Source organism: Centrocercus urophasianus, unplaced genomic scaffold, assembly GCF_019232065.1.
Source record: "Centrocercus urophasianus isolate 14NV4802_14NV808 unplaced genomic scaffold, USGS_Curo_1.0 seq_15, whole genome shotgun sequence".
NCBI lineage: Eukaryota > Metazoa > Chordata > Aves > Galliformes > Phasianidae > Centrocercus > Centrocercus urophasianus.
The window spans coordinates 38272682-38297550 of record NW_024884697.1 but is presented as its reverse complement, the minus strand read 5'-3'; the positions used below and the strand labels follow the sequence as shown (position 1 = coordinate 38297550).

General features: G+C 38.0%; 2 protein-coding genes across 8 annotated transcripts in view; one reads left to right on the top strand and one right to left on the bottom strand.

Annotated features, from left to right (window-relative positions):
• Positions 1 to 10694, top strand: part of PPFIA2 (PTPRF interacting protein alpha 2) — a 284143-nt gene extending 273449 nt beyond the window's left edge. For all 6 annotated transcript variants that reach the window (XM_042815464.1, XM_042815463.1, XM_042815462.1 and 3 more), the window contains 6 exons: positions 249 to 346; positions 2208 to 2383; positions 2478 to 2546; positions 3460 to 3619; positions 5363 to 5455; positions 9229 to 10694. In XM_042815464.1, coding sequence (XP_042671398.1) covers positions 249 to 346; positions 2208 to 2383; positions 2478 to 2546; positions 3460 to 3619; positions 5363 to 5421 — 562 coding nt within the window. In that variant the 3' untranslated portion in view covers positions 5422 to 5455; positions 9229 to 10694. The remainder of the gene's footprint in view (positions 1 to 248; positions 347 to 2207; positions 2384 to 2477; positions 2547 to 3459; positions 3620 to 5362; positions 5456 to 9228) is intronic.
• A 1625-nt stretch (positions 10695 to 12319) lies between these two features.
• ACSS3 (acyl-CoA synthetase short chain family member 3) overlaps positions 12320 to 24869 on the bottom strand; it is a 76720-nt gene continuing 64170 nt past the window's right edge. For both annotated transcript variants that reach the window (XM_042815465.1, XM_042815466.1), the window contains 5 exons: positions 18299 to 18380; positions 17212 to 17334; positions 13803 to 13902; positions 13548 to 13723; positions 12320 to 13251 (listed from right to left, as the gene is read on the bottom strand). In XM_042815465.1, the coding sequence (XP_042671399.1) occupies positions 13186 to 13251; positions 13548 to 13723; positions 13803 to 13902; positions 17212 to 17334; positions 18299 to 18380 (547 nt within the window). In that variant the 3' untranslated portion in view covers positions 12320 to 13185. The remainder of the gene's footprint in view (positions 13252 to 13547; positions 13724 to 13802; positions 13903 to 17211; positions 17335 to 18298; positions 18381 to 24869) is intronic.

Here is a 24869-nt window from a genome sequence, read left to right as displayed (position 1 = left end):
TTTTCTTAATGTTTCAGGTTAATTATGCTATAACATGTATTCAAACATGTTCATTTTGGTTTGTCCATTTCAATTTTTAAAGTCTGTGGAGTTTTTTTTAATGATTTTGCTCTCCTTTTTTTTCTCAAGACCTGTTACATGGGCCCCATGAAACAGCTCATGTGACATGCAGGAAATACATCCTAAATATGTTCCCATCTTCACATTTTTCTTTATTAACTCTGTAAATGTTTCTCTTTAAATAACAGAACAAGCTTGCAATATGGAATCATGTGTTTAAAGAGATTGAATTATGATAGAAAAGAACTGGAAAAGCGAAGAGAAATGAGTCAGCATGAAATAAAAGGTGATAGTTCCTGGGAATGAATACTGGGAATGTTTCTTTTGAAGCTTCACACTATTAACCCCCTTGTCATGCCACTTAGCAAAGCATTTAAGCATGTGCTTTAAATAAACCTTGCACAAATCCAGCTGTTGGCAGAACACAGAACCTCTCCCTAAATTAGGCACAGTAATACTTTGCTAAATTGGGGCTGCAGTTCTGAACAGTGGTTTGATGTCCACCTTTTGCTAAATGGGATGCTGGGCACGGATCCTATCCATCTTTAAGTCTCAGAAGCAGAAGGCCAAACAGCCTCAGGTCAGTGAGAGGTGTCGGGTAGCCCTGGGGCACCTAACCCTGAGCACTTGGACAAATCTTTGCATTTGATGTCCCAGTTCACAGCACGAACTGCAAAGAGATTGCTGGGGGGGAGGCCACCAAGGCAGTTGTTTGAAAAATATGCATATATACAGGAGCAGTTCCTAACAGAACCAACCTCATTAGGGGATTTAGCAGCTGATTTAGAAGTATTTTTCTGCACAAAGCTCCCTGGAGCAGTTGCAGCCTCGCTGCACAGCTCTCTTTTTTTGTGGGTAGCAATTAGGGCTGTTGCTCCCCCCTGCCTCCATGCTGAAAGTGAATCCTTTGATTCCTCAAGCATTGCCAGCTCTGAGAGTGACAGCAGTTTGTGCCTTTCAAATGCAGCGCTTATTGGAAGAACTGAAAGAAAAAGGTGTGTGGGGGAATTCAGAAGGGTAAAAATCTTTGGAGAGGGCAGGTGATGGCATGCACTAAGCCAAAGACTTGGAACTGGAGGCATCAGGTCTGCCTGAGTGGCTGTGGCTGGACTCTCATATGGGGTTTTGGCTTTTGGTCTGGGATCTCAGAGTTGCTCCAGCAGACCTGAGAGCAGGGTAACCACCAACACATCACCCTTCAAACTGCACCCTGCTGACACAACCAGGCAGGGGTTGGGCTCAGCGATGCCAGGCTGCGGTTGGACCCATCCTGACACCAAAGTTTGGGATGTGATGGAGAACACTGCTCCTGGGAAAAGCTCTGCTGTTCTGTGGCTTCAGGAAAACCCTTCACCACAACGCAAAGTGCAGTACAGTATTTCCCACTCACAGGTACAAAGAGCAGTGGGAGTAACTTTCTTTTAATGTAATGGACAGGGCAGGGTACTTTTTTTTACAAGAGCAAAATCCTCTTAAACGGTTTCCCAGCTCGTTTTGTTGCCTTAGCCTTCTAATTTCCATGGACTTGAACAGCAAAACCAGCTTTCAGAACTAATAATAATTCCAGTCTCCAACACTGTGAACTTTCCACCAGATTCTGCAGGTGCAGGCACAGCCCGCAAATGTCTGATACAAAATGCTCAAGTGAAGCCTCAAAGAATGGGTATTTGTGCTGCATGACAAAGCTGTAAAATCTTGCTTAAGAACTGGAAAGGGTTTGGAGGGTGCCCATTACACCTGCCACGTTTTCTCAGGCCTTGCTTGCTTTAATTTCATCTGTCTCAAAGTGAGGTGATCAATCAGTGAGCTAGAGGCTCCTTTAGAGCTGATAAATGGACGATGGATCTCTAGAAGAGGTGAAAGGAACAATGTTCTGGAGATGCCCTCTGGAGGCACATGGGAAACAATTTTCTTTAGAAAGCATTCAGAACAACCATTTAACAACCATGTAAGGGGAAGGCAGCTAAAACTGCAAAGCTGTTCCCACACACCTTGGGTTTTCACTGGGAGTCACTGAAGCCATTAGAGCTGTGCTAATAGTTTACTGATGTTCCCCATGCAGAAATTAAACCACTTTGAATGCATGCAGCTGTACAGTTTGGAAGATACTAGTTACCAGGCCCTGACCCACTGTCATGTTCTTACAGATGTGCTGGTGTGGAGCAATGACCGCGTCATCCGCTGGATCCAAGCAATCGGCCTACGGGAATACGCAAACAATATTCTAGAAAGCGGTGTACATGGTTCCCTTATAGCACTGGATGAGAACTTTGATTACAGCAGTTTAGCTTTATTATTACAGATTCCAACGCAAAACACCCAGGCAAGTCTGCTCACACTACTTCTGGTTAATCTGTACCCGTGATTGCCACTGATTCCTCTTCAACCATTTTAATTGTTGACTTTGGTATCTCTAGGCACGGCAGATCCTTGAGAGAGAATACAACAACCTTTTAGCACTAGGAACTGAAAGACGACTTGAGGAAGTAATTAATTTTATTTTCAGTATTTATAAACTATCACAGTAAAACATAAAAGTTGAATGCAATGCATGAAGATATGTTAATCCACCCATGGTTCAAAAGAGCTGTTGCAGATGTTTAAAAAAAAAATAAATTAGGAAACCAAGGTTTTCAAAGTGGCCTCCATATGGCTACATATCCATCCATCCATCCTTAGCACATGGGACACTAATGTGTGCTCTGCACTCTTAAGATGAATGCTTTCCATGGAGGAAAAACATAGAAAGGTGCATGGGAAGATGAGGGTAGATGGGGCAATGGGGAAAGGCCTGAAAGGTCTGTGCAACCTGTTCTTTGGGCCACTTCAAACTTTTATTTGAAGACAAAACAGAGGACAGGAAAAAGTGCATTTCTGGCAGTTATTTTTTTTAAGACAATCAATGTATCCCACAGTGAGAGTGAGGGAAGTTACCTAGGAATCTCAAATACAGCTATGGAAAACATTCATCTCAAGGTCAGACTCTGGTGCAGAAATGTTCAAGGAGCAATAAACATTTTAAGGGCTTGACAAAAATGTGTGATACCTACCAATTCAGTGCATGTTTAATTCCATGCTAGAGCTTTACTTAAGCCTCCAACTGCAGTAACAAACCACTGCAACAAATATCATAACAAACCACTATATTTATAAGAGACCTAACTTCTAAGAAACTATTCTCCAGCATGTCAAGTCACCAACTTAAGCTTTTCACCCTAGTGTTTAGTATTAATTTCTTAAAGCATTTACTTTTGTAAGAGCATCTCAAATGCACTGGACACAGTGCAGCAAAGTAGGGCACTTGTTGCAAACCAGACCTGTCGGTGGGTGAGGCAACAGCCAGGTGATCAATGGCAGATTTCCCTTGGCTTTATCCGACACAACTCTGTGTCTCGACAGAGCGACGACAAGAACTTCAGGCGCGGCCCCTCCTGGCGACGACAGTTTCCCCCCCGTGAGGTCCATGGCATCAGCATGATGCCCGGCTCCTCTGAAACGCTGCCGGCCGGCTTCAGGTTGACCACGACCTCAGGGCAGTCCCGGAAAATGGCAACTGACGGTATGAAGTCATTTCTGCACTTACAGAAAGCAGGAGGCTTCCCCTAGCATGGTAACCTGACTTCAGTGCACAACTGTCCTGTCACAAACAGCCAGGTTCACCTACTAGCACAGGATGGATGAATGGAGTCTGGGACAGGGGAAGGAGAGAATGGCAGAGCACTGACTTGGCATGCTAGTGATGTTGCTCATGTTTGTGTAAGACTGTTCATTGAAAGTAAATATAGAACTGGCCATCCTGAGTGCAAAAGAAACATTCAGAAAGAGATGTTTATTCGCTGATGTTCAATCTGAGAGTACATACAAGATCTAAACAACTTTTTCAGCTGACAAACCTCTCCATTTGGCACAGTTTATTTCAGAGGATGAGCTTAGGATAGTGATAAGAACAAGGAGGAATGGTTTTAAACTGAGGACATTTAGGTTAGATAGTGGGAGGAAGTTTTTCACACAGATGTGATGCTCTGGAACAGGTTGCCCAAGGAGGCTGTGGATGCCCCATCCCTGGAGGCATTCAAGGCCAGGCTGGATGTGGCTCTGGGCAGCCTGGTCTGGTGATTGGCGACTCTGCACGTAGCAGGGGGTTGAAACCAGATGATCATGGTGGTCCTTTTCAACCCAAGCCATTCTATGATTGTATGGTTCTATGATTTAGATACTCTTTTAGGGAGCTGTTATCTTTACTTTCATATCTGACAATCAAAGAAGTCAAGTTTATAAATTGTTGTAAGAAGGCAGGGAGAAAAGGGAATTCCATTGCGGCTCTTCCATCAGATATGTGAACAATAAAAGCCATGCGAGTGCACCTGTCTGAAGCTTTGAGAAGTAATGTCCCATTTCTAACAAAGCTCTTTACTTCCTCATGAGAGAATTTAGGTCTACAAACAGGTTTGTCTTACAGTAATACACTGTGGTGATTACATTTTGTAATTCTTTAATGAATTTGGTATGAAAGTTCAAACATCTAAATTCCATTAAAGTTTCTCACCCTCTAAGAATATTTCTTTATAACTGCAGTTGCAGATGGAATAATTTACTGATTGCATCACTGTATTCATTGATTTCACTGCTCATGCGCACGCTTTGCTTTTAATCCTGCACTTCTTGGTAATGTTGAAGCTGTACAACAAAAATCCATTCCAAGGCAAACTCCATGCACAAAGAAAGGTGCAAACTCCCAGGGCACTTCCACTTTCTGTAGTAGACAAGGCCCATATAAGCATTCATAGACTTTGTCTTTTAACCTCGCTATGAAGCAGAAGACACTATTTGCATTTTATAGATGGGGCACTGTGGCATAGGGGAAATTCAGGTGATTCACCTGATTTAACTCTGGTCTTCCAGACTGTTTATTACTGAGCTGGATACAGAATCTAGTAACATCTAAAATGAGGTAGCTTTGAGACCTATATCTTCATCTAGGATTTGGTTTCCTATCACCCGCTGCTGAGAACACTCCGGTATTTGAACACCATGGCAAGTACATTATAAGGACTTCTAACAAAATAAATGCAAAAATAAGTTTAAGCTGTACTTACTTACTTAAGGAATACAGATTCAACAGTAGACATGAAGAGACTTTGAATGAGTTCTGCACTAGATTGCACCCAAATTATGTCATAGAACGTCACAGAGCAATTTAATAGCCATCCTTCAAGTGGGAAACAGAATTATTTATTTTATTCATAATTCTAAAGAGGTTCTGGTTTGTTTCTTTTTTTTTTTTTTTTCTTGCAATTTGCAGTTGCTTCATCACGACTGCAGAGGTTAGACAGCTCAACAGTTCGCACATACTCATGCTGACAAGGCCTAGCAAAGACGCCAGCACTGAATTGCTGTGAGTATTCAAAAGGGGCCATTGTGGAACCTCTTTATGTACACTGCACCCATTGCTCTTTGGCACCTATTCAAGCAAGAGGCAGCATGAAGCAGAGGACCTAACTCAGAGCCACTGAGTGGCCATTTGATTAAACCAACAGTTTCAAGCTCAGTCCTGGAGACACTGCTCCCCTCCTTTCCCTACCTCCAATGGCAGGTTCTCTCTGCTGGTACCACCTTAGCAGATAAAACAGTTCCCAGATGACTTCTCTTCAGGTGATGGCTTGCCAAGCATAACAAGTGTGTTCTCTAAGCTAGAACAGGGGAGCAGAAGGCACAGGGACTTCAGTTCCTTCATGCAAATTTGAAATAGTTTTACCAGGATCTGGGGAAAGAAAGGAAAACAACCTAGTAAAGCTGACGAGATTTATGTTTCTTTTCTTTTAATGAGAGATATGGCTCCATTTAGAACACCAGGCGGCTGAATAAAACTAGGACAAAACTTCCCATATGCAGAAAATCATCCAAAATTATCCACTGTAGAGATTCTCAATTCCAAAATCATGACCAGTATAAGAAAAGGACACCGAACTGGATGCAAGTTTACATCAAATCTCGTACCACAGATCATGTTGCAATTCTCACCACCTCTCTTTTAAATATGTCAATGAATGACAGTTATCCTGCCTGAGTTCTGCAGAAAAATTTTGCTGCTGTTTCACAAGTTTTTTGCAAAAAAAACTCGAAACACTTAACACGATGAGCGCTTTCATCAATATGGCATCATTTCATGCTAATATTTTCTCAGTAACATATCATTTTTTTTTCCATTCAGTTACTCAGGGGAGTTGGAAAGTGTATTTGGACAGCTCCAAAACCCCACCAAGGCACTGAAAATGTTTTGATAGCTGTTACCCATCACAGGCAAGACAAGACATGCCAGGATCCGCAAGGAAAGAATTGCTGTTCCTAATTTTCCCAACAAAGTCTTTTTTTAAGATCTTCAACCAGGAGAGGCTTGGTGCCACCACAACTTTATTAACTGGGCATATTCAAAGACTAAGGAACCGCAAATGCTACCGATGGGAAATGCAGATTGCTCAGGATTCTGCTCATGACATCAGCCTTACTCCATAGATTCCAGGAGACTGTAGGTGTACAAAATTGTCATTTAGCAGAAAAAGAAACAGTCACTGAAAAATAAGCCCAGATTAATTATTTATCTAAAACTGGCAAGCTTAGCAGCTGGTCATACAAAGCTGACTGTGGAGTACATACACTATATAAATCTTTTCAAATATATGTGTATGCAGATTAGAACTTGGTGTTATGTCAGTAAAATCGATGACAATAATCCCAAATGGGTTCAGTGGAAGCAGAAACTGATAGCAGAAATGTGTATCTTTTAGCCTATATACATCTGAACTACAATAAGTCACTGCCTATGATTCAGATCGTTGAAGTTCAGATGCTAAGCAATCCAGCAGGCCAGTAACAGGCAAGGCACGTGAGGCAATATTTTCCAACAGGTCTGACAGCTGCAACAAGGGCAGAAATTGAAGAGTGGTATGTTAATAAAAATTAATGTATGATTTCCCAGGGTGTTTATTCCCAGTTGATCCTTCAGTAATTGTCTAAAAACTAATACTCTACAAACAGAAGTAGCAAAACTTTGTTGGCACTGTAATATATGGGAGTTACGTATTTTGGGGAAAAAAAAACCACCCACATGTTTACAAAGTTATACAAGCTACACAAATGAACTTCCATTTCTATAAGAGCAGTTTAAACTATTTCACCTGATTCAGGTATCAATGACACAAATCACACTGCTGGTGTTTCTTGTCCACTGTGCTGAGAATAGCATGCTAATCTTAAAGAGGCAAGAGCTTTACCAGTATATTGGTAATAAATTCTAAGCTGTAGAGGCTCTTATGTAAGGATGACTGAACGAACATATGCTGTTTCTTTTCACTTACTGCAGAGTGCTTTTAGAGAAGCAACAAGATGGTATAAGCTAGAACTCAGGCTACGCATCGTTCATCAGTGCAATTCTAAACTGCCACCAGCATTCAGTACCAAGTAAAATTTATTCTGGATTTCAGTTAATTTTATAAAAATGTTGCAGGAGAAAGATTTCCTTCATTATTATACCAGGCATGAAAACTTAGGTTTCAACAGACTGAGTTTGTTTGAAAGTGATTGAAAGATTGCAGAAGAATTTTCAGGGTTCTGGCATCACGTTTCCTGAGTTATAGCTTCTTCACAGAAAGAACTGATGGATGCTCATACAAAAATGCTTCATTATAATATTCTTGAAATTTTTCAGATCCAAGTCAGACTGAGACCCAGGCTTGCAATACCTTGCCTAAAATATATCAGTAACCATGTTACTACAGTGACTGAACTATTTGCACATGGGACTGTTTCTAAGTAGGCAGCAGAGGAATTGGGTACCTGCACAAGCAGTTGCACAACAGCAATACAAGTGTATTATTAAAATAGTAAAGAGCTCTATGCATATTAAAAGCAGCCTGAACAGAGAGCTATTAATAGGTTGCACACGGAACAAATGAGATGTTCTGTGATGACAGCAGACTGCAGAATTCTTGCATTCTGCTACCCACAGAACATGTCAAAGCCTCAGATTTCAAAACAGTTTATGCCAGCAATACCAAGCGGATACAATCATCCAGTGTCTCTTCACAATGGGTTAAATCCTCGTGCCTTCAAATTGTACTTCAGGTATTTTTTAAACATTTGTTGAAACCACCATGATGAGTTGCCATAAGACATGAACTGAGATTTCCAGAACAGTTAACAAGAACATATTCTACATGCCTGAAGTACTCAAAGCCCAGTTTGAGTACACTCTTAAGATCACGAATTTAAGTACATTTAGGACTACAGGTGCCAAGCCATTTCATCTTGCACAGAAGTTCAATAGTGCATACGGGATGGTGCAGCTCCTGCTGCCATGGCTGTTAACCAGCAAAGCACCTGGAAACCAGGTCTGCGAGCAGTGGATTTGGCAGTCACCTTGTGCAGCTTTCCCTGCACTTCTGCCTTATAAACTACTCGTCACCACCAAAACCAGAGGCTCAATCAGGACAGTTTCACTGCTACAGGCTGGTGCAAAGAGCAAACCACAGTTCCACATTTATTCTGATCAAATGTCAGGGGATTTGTAAAATCAACTATGTACTTCATCAGCGAAGGATTCCAAAGAGGATTTCTAAAGACAGATGGAAGAGTTCCAAAAAAGATGTGAATGATAATCCAGAAACAGCTGGTCCATAGCAAAGAAATCATGAGGGTCAAAAAGGTAAATGCTGTCAAGTTGCAGTGAGCAAGGAGAAGCATGGAGTACATAAAAAAGAGACGTGGTTTAAATACTTCAGAAGTCACTTTCAACCTTAATGATTCCATAAAGAGAAATCTGCATGCTTAAGTGGCTATGTTCAGCTTTGGGCCAAACACCCAAAGGCCTACAGAAGCAGGAAACCCCAACCACCAACACTGAACAAAACAAAAACAACAACAACAAAAAACACAGCTATGAAGTGAACTGAAGTGAACATGCACAGGAGTTTGTTTTGATCAAGTGTGTACTATTAAAAGATTAAAATGCTTAATTAATAGATTTATGCTATAGATCTAAAATTAAAGAATACATGTTTCCCTCAGAAGTTTCAGTAAAATGTGCAACAGCTTACCTAGCATCACTGTGTCCTAAACCAAATTACCATGACAGAACCTCATTAATTAATATTTGTTTATTTTTTCCTTTAGATGTCATCTCTTTCTTCTACTTTACCTGAAGTGCACTACCACTACTTAGGAAAAAAGAACATTAAAACTCTCTGCAAGAACAGGGTAATAGGGAAGAGAACACGAAGTTTCACAGATCTGACGTTCTTTTCACATTTTGGTTAATTTAAAACAAGAATGCTAATAATGAAAAATCTAAATTACTTAACAACAAGCAAACAAACAAAAAACTAAGAGAATAGCAAAACAACCTCCCCCTTTCAGCATTTCTGTCATCAGAAATTTGGCAGTAGTACACATCCAAAGCTTTTATCAAATAAAGCCACTCATTTTTACATTGTTCCATCTGTTTTACTGTAAAATACTAGACATTACGTATTTACTGTGTATGTATTTCTTTTAAAATGTGTAAGTCTTATGTAAATGGTTATAAATATGATTTTTTAAAAATAAAATCTATGGTACATGGGGTCTCAGTGCAAACATTTGAAAATACAGTGTCAATAATACTGTTTGTATCTTTCCATTCCACCATTTTTACAGTTTTTGGATTGTAAAAGTCAAACAGATATGTTTAGCAGAGTTAGAAGCTTCAACATGTTCCTACTGAAAAAAATCTGTCAATATTTAAAGCTGAACACCTGCCTCTGATGATGTATAATAGTACGACATAACCTGGAACTGGAGCCAAAATGGGCCTCTAAACACAAAATGGAAATGTCAGATACTTATAGAGAAGCACCACGATGGCTCAACTCCTAAAGACACACACATAAACCCAGAAGAACTGTTTACAGAAAAAAAAAAAAAGAAAAAAAGAAAAAAAAAGCAATTTAATAAACACGATTTATATGAAAACCAAAAACTTTCTTCTATGTTACCTGCGGACCAAGAAGAATCTTGCTTTACCAAGAGCCACCTTTTCGTTCCAGGACCTTCAGACACCAGCCAGCATTGGAAAATTAAATCTAGTGACTGTATAGAATGAGATTCTCAAGTTTCCAAACATATTCCATGAAGAAAATGAAAGAGAAGCTAAACCCCACAATTTCTTCATCACAACAGGGCATTAGACAGGCTGCTGTCTAACGCTACGCTTTTAGCCAAGATGGCCTTGCTGAGACTTCACAGAAGTCTGTTTTATCAGAGGAAATAACTGAAAGACAGAGTGATTAATATATAGTGTATAAAAGTTTAGAAGAGCAACTATTACCTGCTGTGGCTTTATTTGGTGGTGTTATTGTTGTTTATTCTTTGTTTAAATGGGAAGTTTCAAAGTAAGACCTACTTAATAGTCATTTACCTATTTGCTATTTTTCTGCTGCTTGATCTTAGCTCAAGACCTGTCTTTTAGTTATTTCTTTTTGCAGTTTGATCTGCAATGTTTGCACGTACATAAACATTTGTTTTGTCTATTTTCATTTGGCAAACTTCAGTCAATCAGATGGTGAAAGATTTTTCTCCCCCAATGTCAATAAAAAAGAATTCAGTGCTATTTGTGTTTATAAATCTATTAAGCTTGCTACATAGTCGCATTAAAATAGTTCGGATGCCACATACCTCTCGTAGCTAACAAAGCCTAAGCACGTTTTGCAACCAACAGGTATGAGTTATGGTAAATTTACTGGTCATAATCTGCCACGAGAGGGCGCACGGAACTTAATGATGTGGCTGATAGGATGGCTGTGGATAGAACACAGCTGTACAGGGACACAGCTCCTCTACATACAGTTCCCTGGACTTAAACAGTGTTGCTGATGTCCCTTACTTTTCTCCATCAGCCCTCCTTCGAGCTACTTTGGTCCGAATGTCACAAAGTAAAGCAATGCAGAAACCATTGGAAGTGGTTGTAGTATCAGCTGAATACAATTCGCTATTTAAAGCCCAGTTCCAATTTTCCAGTACTTCTTCTCCAGCCTACACTGTGAAAACCCGCACACCAATTTCAGGGTGGGGGCACAGAGGAAAATGGGATACGTTAGGGAAGAGAATAAGCAAGTTCTTGTAACTGAAGCTCTAGGCATACTGCCCTAGATATAACCCCAACTTACATCCACAGTGAGGAAAAAAAAAACAGACCAGAATATTTAAAAACACTTAAAAAAAACAACCAAACAAACAAAAATTACTATTATGAAGTCCAGTTGTGATCTAAGGCTAGCATATAAAAACTCCTGGTACATTCCTGTCTCCCCTGTGTGAGCCAAGGCTTACTCCCAACAGTTAGGAGATATGGCTATGCTAAATGTCATCTACACAGCTCCAAACCACAACTAACGAATAAAGATTGCACCAATCCCTGGCCATTCAGATCTACCAAAGCATTTCCTTTTTATAAAAACAAAATTAAGAAGAAACAGTAATCTCCTATCACTTGTTAAATGCAATTGCTCTTCCTTGATTGTACAACCCTCTTGCTGGGCAGCAACAGACCCACATACAGGAATACCCACCTCTTTCCCTTTCCCCAGCTAGGCACTAGCCCAAACCTGTAAGCAAAACATTCTGCAATCACAGTTGCTCAGAAAAAAAGGCTCCTCTGGGAAACAAAAGCAATGTTTTTCCATAGTGCAATCCTGCTGCTCTATATCTAGGTTTTCTAAATGCTGACAAAGAAATCATTTGGTATTTCTGGAAACCTCTGCATGAGCAGGGCAGTAGTGAGTGCACCTGACCCCTCTGCCTCTCTCCTTCTCAGTCTTGATCTTGAATGATTTCCAGAAAAAAGAGGTATTAAAATATGCTCACAGCTTCTGAATTTGGCAACTGCTTACTGTTTAGTCCTCTGAAAAGCAAAGCTGAATAACTTTCCTAATTTTATACTTTTCATTTGTTTTTAAATGCATTTAATAAATTTTTAGAAGGATTTTCACATTTCTTGTTGAGTTAAAAACTGCAGATTGAGAAGTAATGCATTTAGAGCATGTATCTTCCATATCCTGGTCTGCTGAGTATGCTGAATGCATTTTGAAACAAGCTACATCATAACAAAAGGGCTGCCTAGTACCTGTATTTGCTAAATTTCTTAGCTATATATACATCCAATTGTGCCTGAAAACGTGTCCTGGTTGTCCTTCTCCTAAGCAGCAATAAAAGCCACCAAACAAAATTATAAAAAAAAAAATCCAAAGCATAAATGCCTGCATTTATTTAAAGTACACGTTTTCCATTCAACACTACCATGGATAAATCAAGATTTAACAGGTTTGAAAGTCAGAAATAATCTATTATTCTACAAAACAAAAAAAAAAAAGACACTTCAAAAAGTTACTAAACAAAGCATGTAGAAGAATCTAATTTATAACAGAAAGTCTTAGGGAAAAAAAAAAAAAAAAAAAAAAATCAGTGGAAACCAGAAAAGTAATTAAAAAAAATTAAAGCTCATAAAAATTTAAAAGGCATAAGGCTTGTAATTTTTAAGTGAGGACAAGTTATGCCTGCAATGACTTTCACATTAGGATTCCTACTTCGTGCTGTCTTCAGTTTGAATCTCACCTGCAAGATGTTTTAGTCAAACTCAAGTTACTGGTACCATTATGCAATAACAGACAGCGCAGAATCCACATCACTGGAGGCTGTCACGATGCAATTCAGCAGGGTGCTAGATTATCTCTTCTAGGAACCCTTTTTTCCTATGAAAGGCTAGATGTGATGGCCTTTTGAAGTCCCTTTCAACCCGAGCTTTTCTGTGATTCCACAATTCTATCACAGTAATACAGTGACTCCCTTGAAGGCTAGAGAGATGTATGAATTCTATTTAAAATTCTTAGCAATCTTATATTGCCTTCAATGACAACACACAGAGACTTCAGTATTCTTCACTGGCTGTGACAATATGGTAGAAGAACACAGTATAGTAGAAAAGTTAAAAAAAGTAATCCCAATCATTATCATTATTTGTTTTTAGAATATGTATTTCCTAATACAAAGTCTTTGCATGTTTCAGTAACAGACGCTTTCACTGGCCCATTATTCCATTTACTTTTTCTTCAGCACTTCTTCTATGTCTTTAAACACACTAGCATCTTCAATGGTTGGCGTTATCTGGAAAGGAAGAATATGCAAAAGCATTTAATGATAGATTGATGTCCTTCAACAGTGAATCAATTTTATTTCTGAATTTCAGAATCTTCTAAATCTAATATTCAAAAACAGTAAAGGGAAAATGATCTGGAAAGCTCTGAAACATGAGAATCTTATAAGTAAAACAGAGTAGAATACAATGTAGTATCTGAAGTCATGGACCGGCTCTAGTATGGTCTAGAGAATTAAAACCATGATGATGTGTCTTTAGATGTGTACATGTGCCTAATTCACTCAGGCATACAGCCCCCACTTACCTTATATGGCTTTCCACTGACCAGTGCAGAAAGAGCTGAACGTGGTATCTTGCCAGAACGTGTTTTTGGTAGCTGTTTCACAAACACCCCCTTCTGGAAAGCTGCCACAGGACCAATGTTATTTCGAACTTGCTCAACAATATCTTCCAAAGTCTTCTTCTCTTCTGCCTTTACATCTAGTGAAGAAGTTCATGTCCTTTAATAATTCTAGGACTCTTGCAGGTTTTAGTAACACCAGTAGAAATAATTTCTCACCGTCTCTCAGCACACACAGCGCAAAGGGAACGTGCCCTTTTAAGGCATCCTCCTGGCCCACAACAGCACAGTCTGCTACAGCAGGATGGCGGAGAACACACTGAGGGACAGAAAACAAAACTAAACTAGATTAATTTCAACATTTCAATTATGAAATTCCATAAGGAGGGACACAAAAATAGACTTACTGATTAAATACTGGCACTGGTAATTATTTAGTCAGTGCACTTCAGGACTCTAGTTACACACATTGAAAATGCATGTGTGAATACTTTCATAGGTGCCGATGTGTCTTTTTCAAATAAATTTAAGAAATAAAAAATATTGGCAGCATAAGACACAAATGCAGAATCATAGAATCATGAAATAATCTAGGCTTGAACAAAGCAAAGGTGTATCCTTATAGTTTTAGAAAAGCAAGACTATCACATCCAGGTTTTTGTTAGTGTGCTTTTTCCTGGAAAAAAATGTTAGTCTAACATCATGGATACTGTGGAGTTAAGGACTAAAACCTCAGGAACTCTCCTATTACAGGGCATATTCACTTTTGGCTCATCTTCGCTGATGCCTTGTATCTTTTCAGTTCTTTGCTTCATGAAGACAATTTCAACTAAAGCCAAATACAAGCCCAAGTCAGCTTGCTGCTAACTTAGTTCTCAGGTGACCAGCTTGGAAACATGAGGTCTCAACCTTCATAGACAAAAAAAGGAATTAAACCACAGCCTCCTGTTTTCTACCACACACATATGCAGTTTGACAAGTGATGGGCAGCAGCAGCACTATCTTGAACTATTTTCAGAAAAAAGATTCAGAGCTGCTCTTTTGTTTTCAGTCAGCCAGCTGAGATTCTTACTTCCTGAAAGAAAATCACCAAGTTGTCTCAATGGATACTGAGATATGTGTCACTAAATCAGGGGCTAAGCTGGACTTAAGACACCAGTAACCGAAAATCCTCTTCCAAAGCACCTAGCTTCTTCATGCAACTCCAGATCCCAGTGATATTTCACTGCATGATATAAACCTATTAGCCTGGGCCACCTCTAATCCATGAAGCATTCAATTTTGTGCTTTAAATACCCATTCTTTTTCTACTCTGCCTTCTTGACCCTGCCAGTAGCAACCTGACAGCCACAGAACTAAGAAAGAAAGAAAAAGATGAAACTACTTTTCATCTACTTTTCAGTGAATTGTAGGAAAGTAGACTGGTAAGATCTATATTAATTTCCTTCACTGGTCTATCCAAAAATCTCATCAATATGCCATTGCAACTGGGACAGGTAATTTTGTATGACTGGAATTGTAAATACTAACTTAAAAATTATCAGTTTCTTAAGATAGGCTGAAAAGATGAATGGAGAACAAAATCGGCACCAGTAAACAATTTTTAGGTAGCAAGTAAGATAAAACGAAGGAGCATTTTTTGGAATACGATCACTGGGCGCAAGGGACTTCTAATGCAGCAGCAGTCAGAAATCCCACTGTCAGAAAGGGCAACTTCACATCTGTTGCATTGGACAGACAAGACTTAATTTGGGTTAAAAAGAGTCCAGAGAGTCAAGCCAAACTTGGAATCACAGATATACAGGCAAAAGAGATGGACAGATCAACACAAGCTAAGCTTACCATACTGGCTAACATTCAGTGACTGGCAAGGTTAACAGTAGAGTTACCTTATCTCAGTAAAGATGGAGCTCCACTGATACTAACAGGGATAAGAAACTAACTGTTTGACTCATAGTGAAGTTGAAATTCTTAGCCAAAGCACTAAGAATATACTTATTAAGCTTGTAATGCAGCCACAATATAAACACAGATAATACACTTGCTCAACAAGGTAACTGACACTTAATTAGATGACTGTTCATTAAACCTCCAATTCTGTTTTAACTGATCCTACTGAAAAGCGGTGTTCTTGTTAATGCTTTTCCAATTAACTAGCAATTTGTTGTGAATGTATTAACAATGCTATTTTTTTACCTTTGTTCAAAAGACGAAAAGAAAAGCATCTGGAATTCTGTAGTGATGAAGCACTGCTTCAGGGGAAAGCTCTAACTAACAGGGTAAAAACAGCAATGCTTACCTGGGGACCAGTTTCAGACTGATACAAAGATGACACTGATGAGAAGATAATTCGGTTCCTTGTACAGCTTCAGATCTGGCCTGAAGCTAGGAAACAATACCCTTGAGCAACAGAGCAGTAATGGATAGGGATGAGATTCCCCATTGTTGCACAGCAACACAAAAAGCTCACTTCAAAGGGAAATAAGTTTAAGCAGACTGAAAGCCATCTTCGTGTCTTCACAGTCCCGTATCAGTACTGCAGCTGATTCAACTCTGGCTGACTGATCCTTTGAAGGACTGCCTGCTTTTATCAGAATTTGTACTCTTCCATGCAGTCAGAGTTCTGTCTATACTTCAAGTTATCTAGTCTTAAAAAAACCCAAACCACTGCAGTCACCAAAACATAACAACGTAATGATTAATGTATTGCTAAAACCAGTATCACAAAGCAAAACAAAAACCAAATGCACAACAAACTAGTTTGAAATTCAGTTAACAGTTAAATTCAGAGGTTTATAAAAGGATTTTTCCTTGTACATATCTTACACACCTTTTCCTAGTCCCCCTGAATAAAAAAAAAACCTGATATCATGTGGAACTAGCAGTCACAGCACTTGTGAAGAAGGAAGTGAAAAGAGACTTGAAATTCAGACAGAAATATGAACTGTGATATTTGCAACCTTATGAGTTGCACAGCAACTACATTAATGATTTTTAGTTTATCAGTGGGATTTAACAGAAATTTCCATTCTTCATTTAGTACTTCTCATACGGTAAGACTGATACAAAAAACCTCTCGAACAGAGAAGGATTTCTTCAAATTCTTCAAATGAAGAAAAAACAGCAAACGTTAGTCTATGTTAAAAGAATTCAAGACAACACCAAACATTTTAAAAAACAAACAAACAAAACCACAACTGAAAAGTTTATTTGAGGAGTAAATGTTTCTAATCCTAAAGTGACTGCAGCAGCTAATGCAAGGAATTGACATGCTGAGCCTACATTAGCATAAAGTGTTCCCAAGAAAACATGTCGTTAGAGCATTATGTCATTAGAGCACATGTCATTAGACAGAATACTTTCTGTTCTGCCATACTGCCCCTTAACTCTACCTTCATACGTCAAATCATGCCTATTATATCAAGCCTATGGTATTAAATGCTTTATATTGTTCTGGAAAGACCCTTAATAGGAAAGATCTGAAGCAATTAATGTTTTTACTAACAGTATTAATGCAAATGCAATTGAGAAAAGCAGAAAGAAAAATTTCTGAGATTTTCTGTCTCCACAAATTTGGCTTACTTTATGCATCTTTCACTCTTCTATATTACTTCCAGGAAGTGCTCACCTCTTCAATTGCACCTGCTGAAATTCTGTGTCCTGCAACATTGATCACATCATCAGCTCGAGACAGAACATATAAATAACCATCTTCATCCATATAGCCTGCATCCATGGTATCATAATATCCCTAAACACAATAAAAAAAAAAACACAAAAAAAACAAAACCTCAGAAAATGCTAGTAGGAAGAGCCATCTATTTCCCATGAAACCAACAAACAAAAGCGATTGTGTCAAATGAAGTTGTTGATGTCTGAAAGATTTAATTCTATGTTATTTTTCACCATTCTTATGTCATCATATGCCTTGCAGCTCTCTTTCCAGGTTTTTGCAGCCTTTATTAAGACAGAAGATGGAATACATAAACCTGAACTTTTTCCACTCGGCCCGCTTTAATCCCTGACAGCCCAGGGAAGAATACTGCCTGAATCTACACAAGAAAACTGGAATTGTTACAACAGAACGACACTTGTCAAACTGACCCTAAAGATACTCCTGTTTGCTGTATTCATCCATACACCATCAACATGCCAGTACAATCTGTCTGCTTGGGTCTCATTTACTTTTACTGAAACCAAATGAACTCCATTCTGGACAGCCTATCTGTACCAGTTGATCAATTTCTATGTGGAAAGGAGGCAAGTCCTTAGATATTTCATCTGATGTGGAGGTATTCAGTGAGGAGCCTCCTATGTATTTAAATGCATTGCAGACAAGTGCATATTCTGGACTGACATTAAATTAGAACGGCTGCATATCAAGAGTAGAAGGATATCTGAAGCTATTCTAGACTAAGGTTGCAAATGTGGCAATGTTTTTAGACCAAATGACATAAAACAACTTTTAGGTTTGGAAACTTGATGTTTACTAATTTTGTTTCAGATTGAAAAAATTCAGTATCCCCAGAAGCTGAAGAACTATGAAGAAATGTTTACCATGAAACGTTCTCAATACTGTAAGAAGCATATCAAAGATCTCCCATTAATATAAGACATAATATATATATTTTTTTTACATTATCCAATTTAGACTTCATGTCATTCAGTGCTGCAAGATTACCAAAAGTTTATATAACTCATTTTGTAATTCTTACTGGAAATTTCTGGAAATATAACTTGTGGAATGCTTCCTGGTTTTCCCAAAGTCCTGAGAATGCTCCAGGAGGCAAAGGTAACCTTAAATTGAAAAGATTGGGTAAAATAGTTAGAACATTCAAAAAATACAGCTTCTGCTCTCCGTTTACAGTCAGATAAACAATGCCCGAGAAGGAATAAGATCAACATATTATTAAAAAAAGTCTTAACATATAAATAGCATAACACTAAACTGTATCTAAGTCAAAACTTATAGATTGCATAAGCAAAATGATGCTTGGTCTAGCAAACACTATATACTATATTATAAATGCTACCAGCATTCAGCTTTCAACATTTCAACAAATTAAGTATCTGTCAGAAATGTGTGCATAGATGCTATGATTCAGACAACTTCATTACAGGTATTTCTCTCTCTAAAGCATACAAACCCATGTATAGTCATGCAAATTATCAGGTATATACATCTTCAGTTTCTGTAAAAAGATAATTAAACTTTGACCACAATAACCTGAATCAAAATATTTCCCTTCCTTTAGCTGTGCATTATCTCACTGAAGTTCTTTGAGGAGTTCTTTGAAGTATAGTGATAAAAAAAAATCCATTTTAAAGCATTTTAAAGTGACTGGATATTTTAAATTTTGTTTTCTGTTAAAAACAGGTATATAGATATATATAAAATATATATATAGAAGTAGTGAAATTCAGAAATTCTGGAATGATTTATTAGCTAAACTTTCAATACATACTATATATCCACTCTTCAATCAAGGGTAGGGGCATGACAAAAGACAGAACATTTCACATTGCTAGATGAGAGAAGATACAGATGGAGAAAATACAGAAGTCTCAGAAAATAAAGGAGTGGTCATTTTTTTCCTTCAAAGCTTTTATTGGCAGTTCAAGTAAACTGTGTTTAATCCTAATAGATTCCTATTCAGACATACAACATTCACAAATTTTATAAAGCTTAACCCTAGCATTAGCATGATCGTGCCAGCAAACTATTTATACAGGTAAAATTCTAAATGCCTTCTAGAAAATGCATATGTCTGCATTCCTAACAAGCAAATCTTTATCCAGAAATATTTTATTTTTCACTCTGATCGTGTCTCTACGACCCCAAAAGGCAACATTCTCCAGCAGTGAAGCACTCCTCAGTACTACAGAAATACTGATACCCTGACAAGCCTTCTGTGATGTTCAGGTCACAGAACAGGTGCTTCCAGCTCAGTGAGATGCAATTCTAACATTACAACTGTAAAAATATTTTTTGTAAGTTTTACATATTCCTACCTAAGAAAGATACAAATAATATGGACTACACTGAAAAAGCCACATCACATAACAATGATTCAAATTCATGACTTTTACAATCACAGGTATCTTATGCTTAATTCAATTTAAGTAACATAATAGAATATACTACTGTAAGTACTACTATTATCTCTGAGAATTCTGGCTATTTTAAGTCACATTCCCTAACAGTACAGTTAAGGCAAGGCTAAACAGGCCAGATACTTCCCAGTTAGGCACCATGGTTTCAGGAGGGCAGGTTGGCTTCTGCCCATCTAGTAGAAACACACTAGCCTACCTTAAGCATCCTTGCAATACATAAACATGACAGAGTATGTGCCTCAAATAAATAAATAAATAAATAAATAGAAAAGTGATGTTTGTTGAGTTTAAAATAAAAAAATCTCTTGTTCACATTCCAAAACATCCATTAGAGAATGATAATTACAACGGTTGTTGCCTGGTTGTTGATATCATAGCAATTCTTAGAAGCTTCAGTCATTGCAAATTTTGAACTTTCAATTTATTTAAGTCTAAAACATCCCTCTGATAAGAGAGAAATGATAATTCATGTTGACAAAATCCTTAATTTCTCCATAGCTCTACTCTGTGGTTTTCAGTTGGTATTCATTCAACAGAAGAAACAATTTTAATGGTGAAATGAGAAAAATCATTTTGCTTTCTGTGATTACAATCATTCTGAAATCCAAACCAAGAAGGGGAAATATACCACCAAAAATAGAATCCCTGCTCCCATCACCACTGCTTGGTTGGTTTGTATTAAGGAAAACTGCAATGAACAGTGCATCCAGAGTGCATATTGCTGAGAAGCAGGAAAAGTAAAATACAGACTACCACGGGTATCTTTACAGTACAGAATACAGCACAAAACACAAAATCTGAAAATGCTCCTTCACTGCTTTTTATAAAACACTATTTGTAGTTCAGACTGCATTCCGTCTCCTATGCAAAACCCAAATGCCATCTTGTATGTGTCTATCTTTCAGGCAAAATAATTCCTCAGCAATGGGCCCATAACACGAGCTTGCATGCTTTTTAAGCATTGCTTCACAGCTCATTTGCTTTTCATACAACATTGGCTGACCTTGCACAGAAGAACCCACCTCTAACTTAGCCCAGAAACAACTGGCTGTGTGTGTCCCATCATTTCAGGATGCCACTTGACTAAACATTGCAAGACTTTTTGTTGGTGGAAAAAGAAAAAAAAATTACTGACAGCACTCAAAAGTTCTTTTAAAGAGAAAAAAACAGATTCTGAAAAGTACAAATGGAAGTCAAAACTATTAAAGACACTACCTTGCTGGAAGTTTTCGGAAAAAATACATCCCTTTATTTTATGGTAGACAATGGCAGTTCAGGCTGTTCATTACAGCCAGTCAAAGCAACTGTGAGCCACTGTCACAAGAATTCAGCCTGTGAATGGAGCTAAGTCATCTTGACTGGCAGCTATATTATTACTCAGCATTTATGTAATGCTGTGTGTAAACGTTACTCTTTCAAAAAATCCTTGATTCTGTGTTTGAAAACCCTCTCCAACCTTGAAGCTTTTTCAGATACAAGGAACAACAATACTGGAACACAGGTGGAGAGGGGTAAAAGAAGAGAGGATCCTGAACATTTATTTACCAGTCTGCATAAAATACTCCCTTAGCTGAAAAGAGTCAGAGATAGTAGTTGGTTTCAGTGTGGATTTAGGACGAAAAAAACCCTACAAGTTAGTGAGCAAAAGGAAGAACATTACAAAAATTATTGAAGTGCCTGGAAAGAGTTAAAAAAAGTTTGAATGTTGCCCACAGGTATTCAACTCAATTTTGGAGAAATGTTCCCACATTGAAAGTGTAAAAGGAAAAGACAAAGCTGAGAAAAAAACATGTGGTGAGCTAGAAGAGAGATCTTGGATAAATTATATTCAAGTAAGCTACATAAGTTAAACTGCAAATTTCTTTCAGCCAAGCTCTCCACCACTCTCATTCACATCTTCTCTAAAACCCAGTTTCTCAGCCATCTTTTACAATACAGACATCAGAACCAGAACTGCAAAATAATGCGTTATTTTACTAATGTCACATCCACAGATGACATCAGCCCCTGAATAACAAAGGATCATAATACCTGTGTTGTCCACTACCACCTACCTTCCTTCAAAGACCATATCCAGAGATAAATCCACTCTAACACAAGCACCTAATTAGAAAGCTTTTGCTTTCTAGAGTACAGTCCTTCATTTTAAAATATAGCAAACCATTCTTAGGTGTATGGCTGTTAGTTACAAAAATGTACTGAAGGGGTCTTTGTAGGATGACGCTCTTTCTTTACACTATTTTTACAAGAAACACTTCTCTCTCTGCAGCAGCCTTCCTTGAGGGCAGCCACACAACAGGTCTGGAATACGCCCTCTTCCACACCGTCTTTAATTTTCTGCTACTTTAAGTAATAATTAAGTATCTTATATGAAAAAAAATCAATAGGAAAACTATTTCCAAAATAGTAGAGTATATCAATAAAACAAAACAAAATGATAACTCAACCAATGGAGGTACTGCTTAATCATCTTCAGACACTCCAGCACAGTCATTTATGAGGAAGATAAATGTTCCTCAGTCTGTTAAAATATTTCAATTTGGAGGATTACTACATCCATATAAAGAAATTTCAGAATAATGAACATCATTTTTTATCATTAGATCAAATTTAATGATAAAAGTATCTGTTCTCTCAGCTAACGTCTTCTCTCTCTCTCTTCATTTAGGATGGAATTTCACTATCTAAAAACACTGCCATTGCTTCCTGTCCTCCTTGTCTTCTTGGAGTGGGGCACAGCACAAGCAAGATGTGTAGCCTTTTCCATGGGCTTATCCCACACTAGAACACTGAGCTGTTCCCCATCAAGCATTAAAAGGTTCTTCTTCATTTTCTTTAATTTTTATTCTTCTTAGTGTACTGAGACACCAGTGTCCTGTGAAAGATTACATGTTCTTCCTTTCTCTTTCCTTTAAGCTCTTTTGGTTAACACATTTCTATTGTGTATCTTAATGACTGCATTCCTGGCTTCAGGCTGCTTGTTGCTGTAACGCACTTCCACAGCCATACTGATTTTTTTTAAATGCATTATGAGAAGTATTAAATGAAGTATTTTACTGAACATCTAACTGTTTGCTCTGCAAACACTGTATAAAGCTTGAACACAGTGTCACAAACTGTGAAACTGTGAATGGGTTGCCTACTTCTGAACATCTTTTCATTACAGAATAAAATCTTTATGGTATTTGCCTTATTTCTATCCAGCCACACAAAATCTAAAATTATACAAAGCTGTACATTTACCTATCCTTTACAAAACCTTGTCAATATTTTACCCTCCTACAGCTTTTGTGTGATTGTATATAATGGGGTGGATCATCACTAGAATCAGTGCAACCTCTGACAGAACATTAGCGTTGTCTTTTCTCTTTCTCCACCAATCCTAAATCCTTGAAAAATCACTTCAGAATTACTGCACAATGAAAGCAGTGTCTCTCACCTGTGTGAATACGGAACAGAAATTCTTATTTGTTTCTGTGAAGAATGGTGAAGCTGCTTTTTAAAATATGTATTGCAAAAAACTCTGTTGTAGTGGCACAAAACTAACTACACAAACACTAGAGGATGCGTAAGATGTACAGGCACTCCTGAAAGGATCTAGAGGAAAATTTGCTAATAGACATTACATTCAGGATAGAATCATTTTATGGCAAATGGCTCTTCCAGTTGTGGATGAACATAATGTTAGCTAATGAGACAATGCTGACAACTGTCTCATTAAATAAACATAATGAGTTTATGATCCTCATAATGTAAAAGAGCTTCCCAAGGCACTAGAATTTGAATGGCATTTCTTCATGCTAACATTCCTTACAAACACAGACAACATGGAAAACTCTCATTGCTTATCATAATTGCACGTATGAACATACACAAACACATTTTTTCAGGCGTGTATTAAGTATAGGCAGGTCCAAACAACACAAGCAGCACTGGGCCACTAAATCAGACTGGTCTTAATAAAGGATACAGAACCGTTGCTGCTATCATTTTCACTTCAGAATAAGTTCTAAGTTAACTACCTTTCATGTTCAGAGATTCTAGCTCAAAAAAATGTACATTTAAAATCACTTTATACAAAACCATCTTCATAAGCTGCAGTTGTCTTCATTTTCTCTTCTCCTTTCATCATAAATTTGATGATACTGCATTTGATTACTTTATCCTGGAAGAATTGTGAAGTCAAAATGTTATTGCACTGTCCAGGTAAATTAGCTTCTATGCACATTCTTGTCAGTAAAAAAATCTCTCCAAAGGGCACACAGATGATGATTATATGAGGTAAGTATGAGTAAAGAAGGTAATACACCTGGAGCAGGGAGACAGAGTAATAAGAATGATCTCTCCAAACTATTTGACTCTTGCAGGATATATTTTTAAGACTTCACTGCAAGAACAGACATTTTAAATACTATACTTACAAGCACTGCAGGCTTCAGGCAGCCCCCAACGGTCCTTACCAGCAGTTACACTGGGCTAAAAATAACCAAGAGCTGCATCATACCACTTTTGCACAGCTTGTGCTGTAGGCACTGTGTGATCATACTCTTCTCCAAGAAATACTGAAGAATATTTTCTCAGCTCATGTATGCTGTAGACAAAGCAAACACTTGTACAAGCCTTTTTCTTTCTAAAGCAGTAAACTGTATTTTGCTGCTGAGTATGTGACAGAGGAATAGCCAAAACTAGCCTGACTCCCCAACTGTCTTCAGACACATGGGGAGGACCCTGAGGTGAGAAGCAAAATCTGCTAGAAACAAGGATCATCCCCACTATTCTAAGTGTGAATACTGGTCTGCTGAAGAAATGCAGAAAGGCTTCTTTTGCAGGAGGGCTTTATGAAAATCAAACCTAATACCAAAAAAAAAAGAAAAAAGAAAAAAAAGTTTTTAATGCTAAACAATAAGTCAGCTGGATGCAGCAGAAGATAGAAAATGTGTTGTGATTAACCTAACAACCACAGACTCTTATGATTAAACACTGGAGGAAATTGTCACTTATTAGAACAAAACCTGGAACAAAATATTAACATGCTGCATACCATAATACTCTAAAGCCAACTTCTGTTAACAGACTGGAGGTTCAAATGTTGCAAGTGATAAAACATCCAGAATCGGTCTCCTAGAGCTTCTCAGCACATTCCCTTGTTTTTGTTTACTTTTTTTTTTTTTA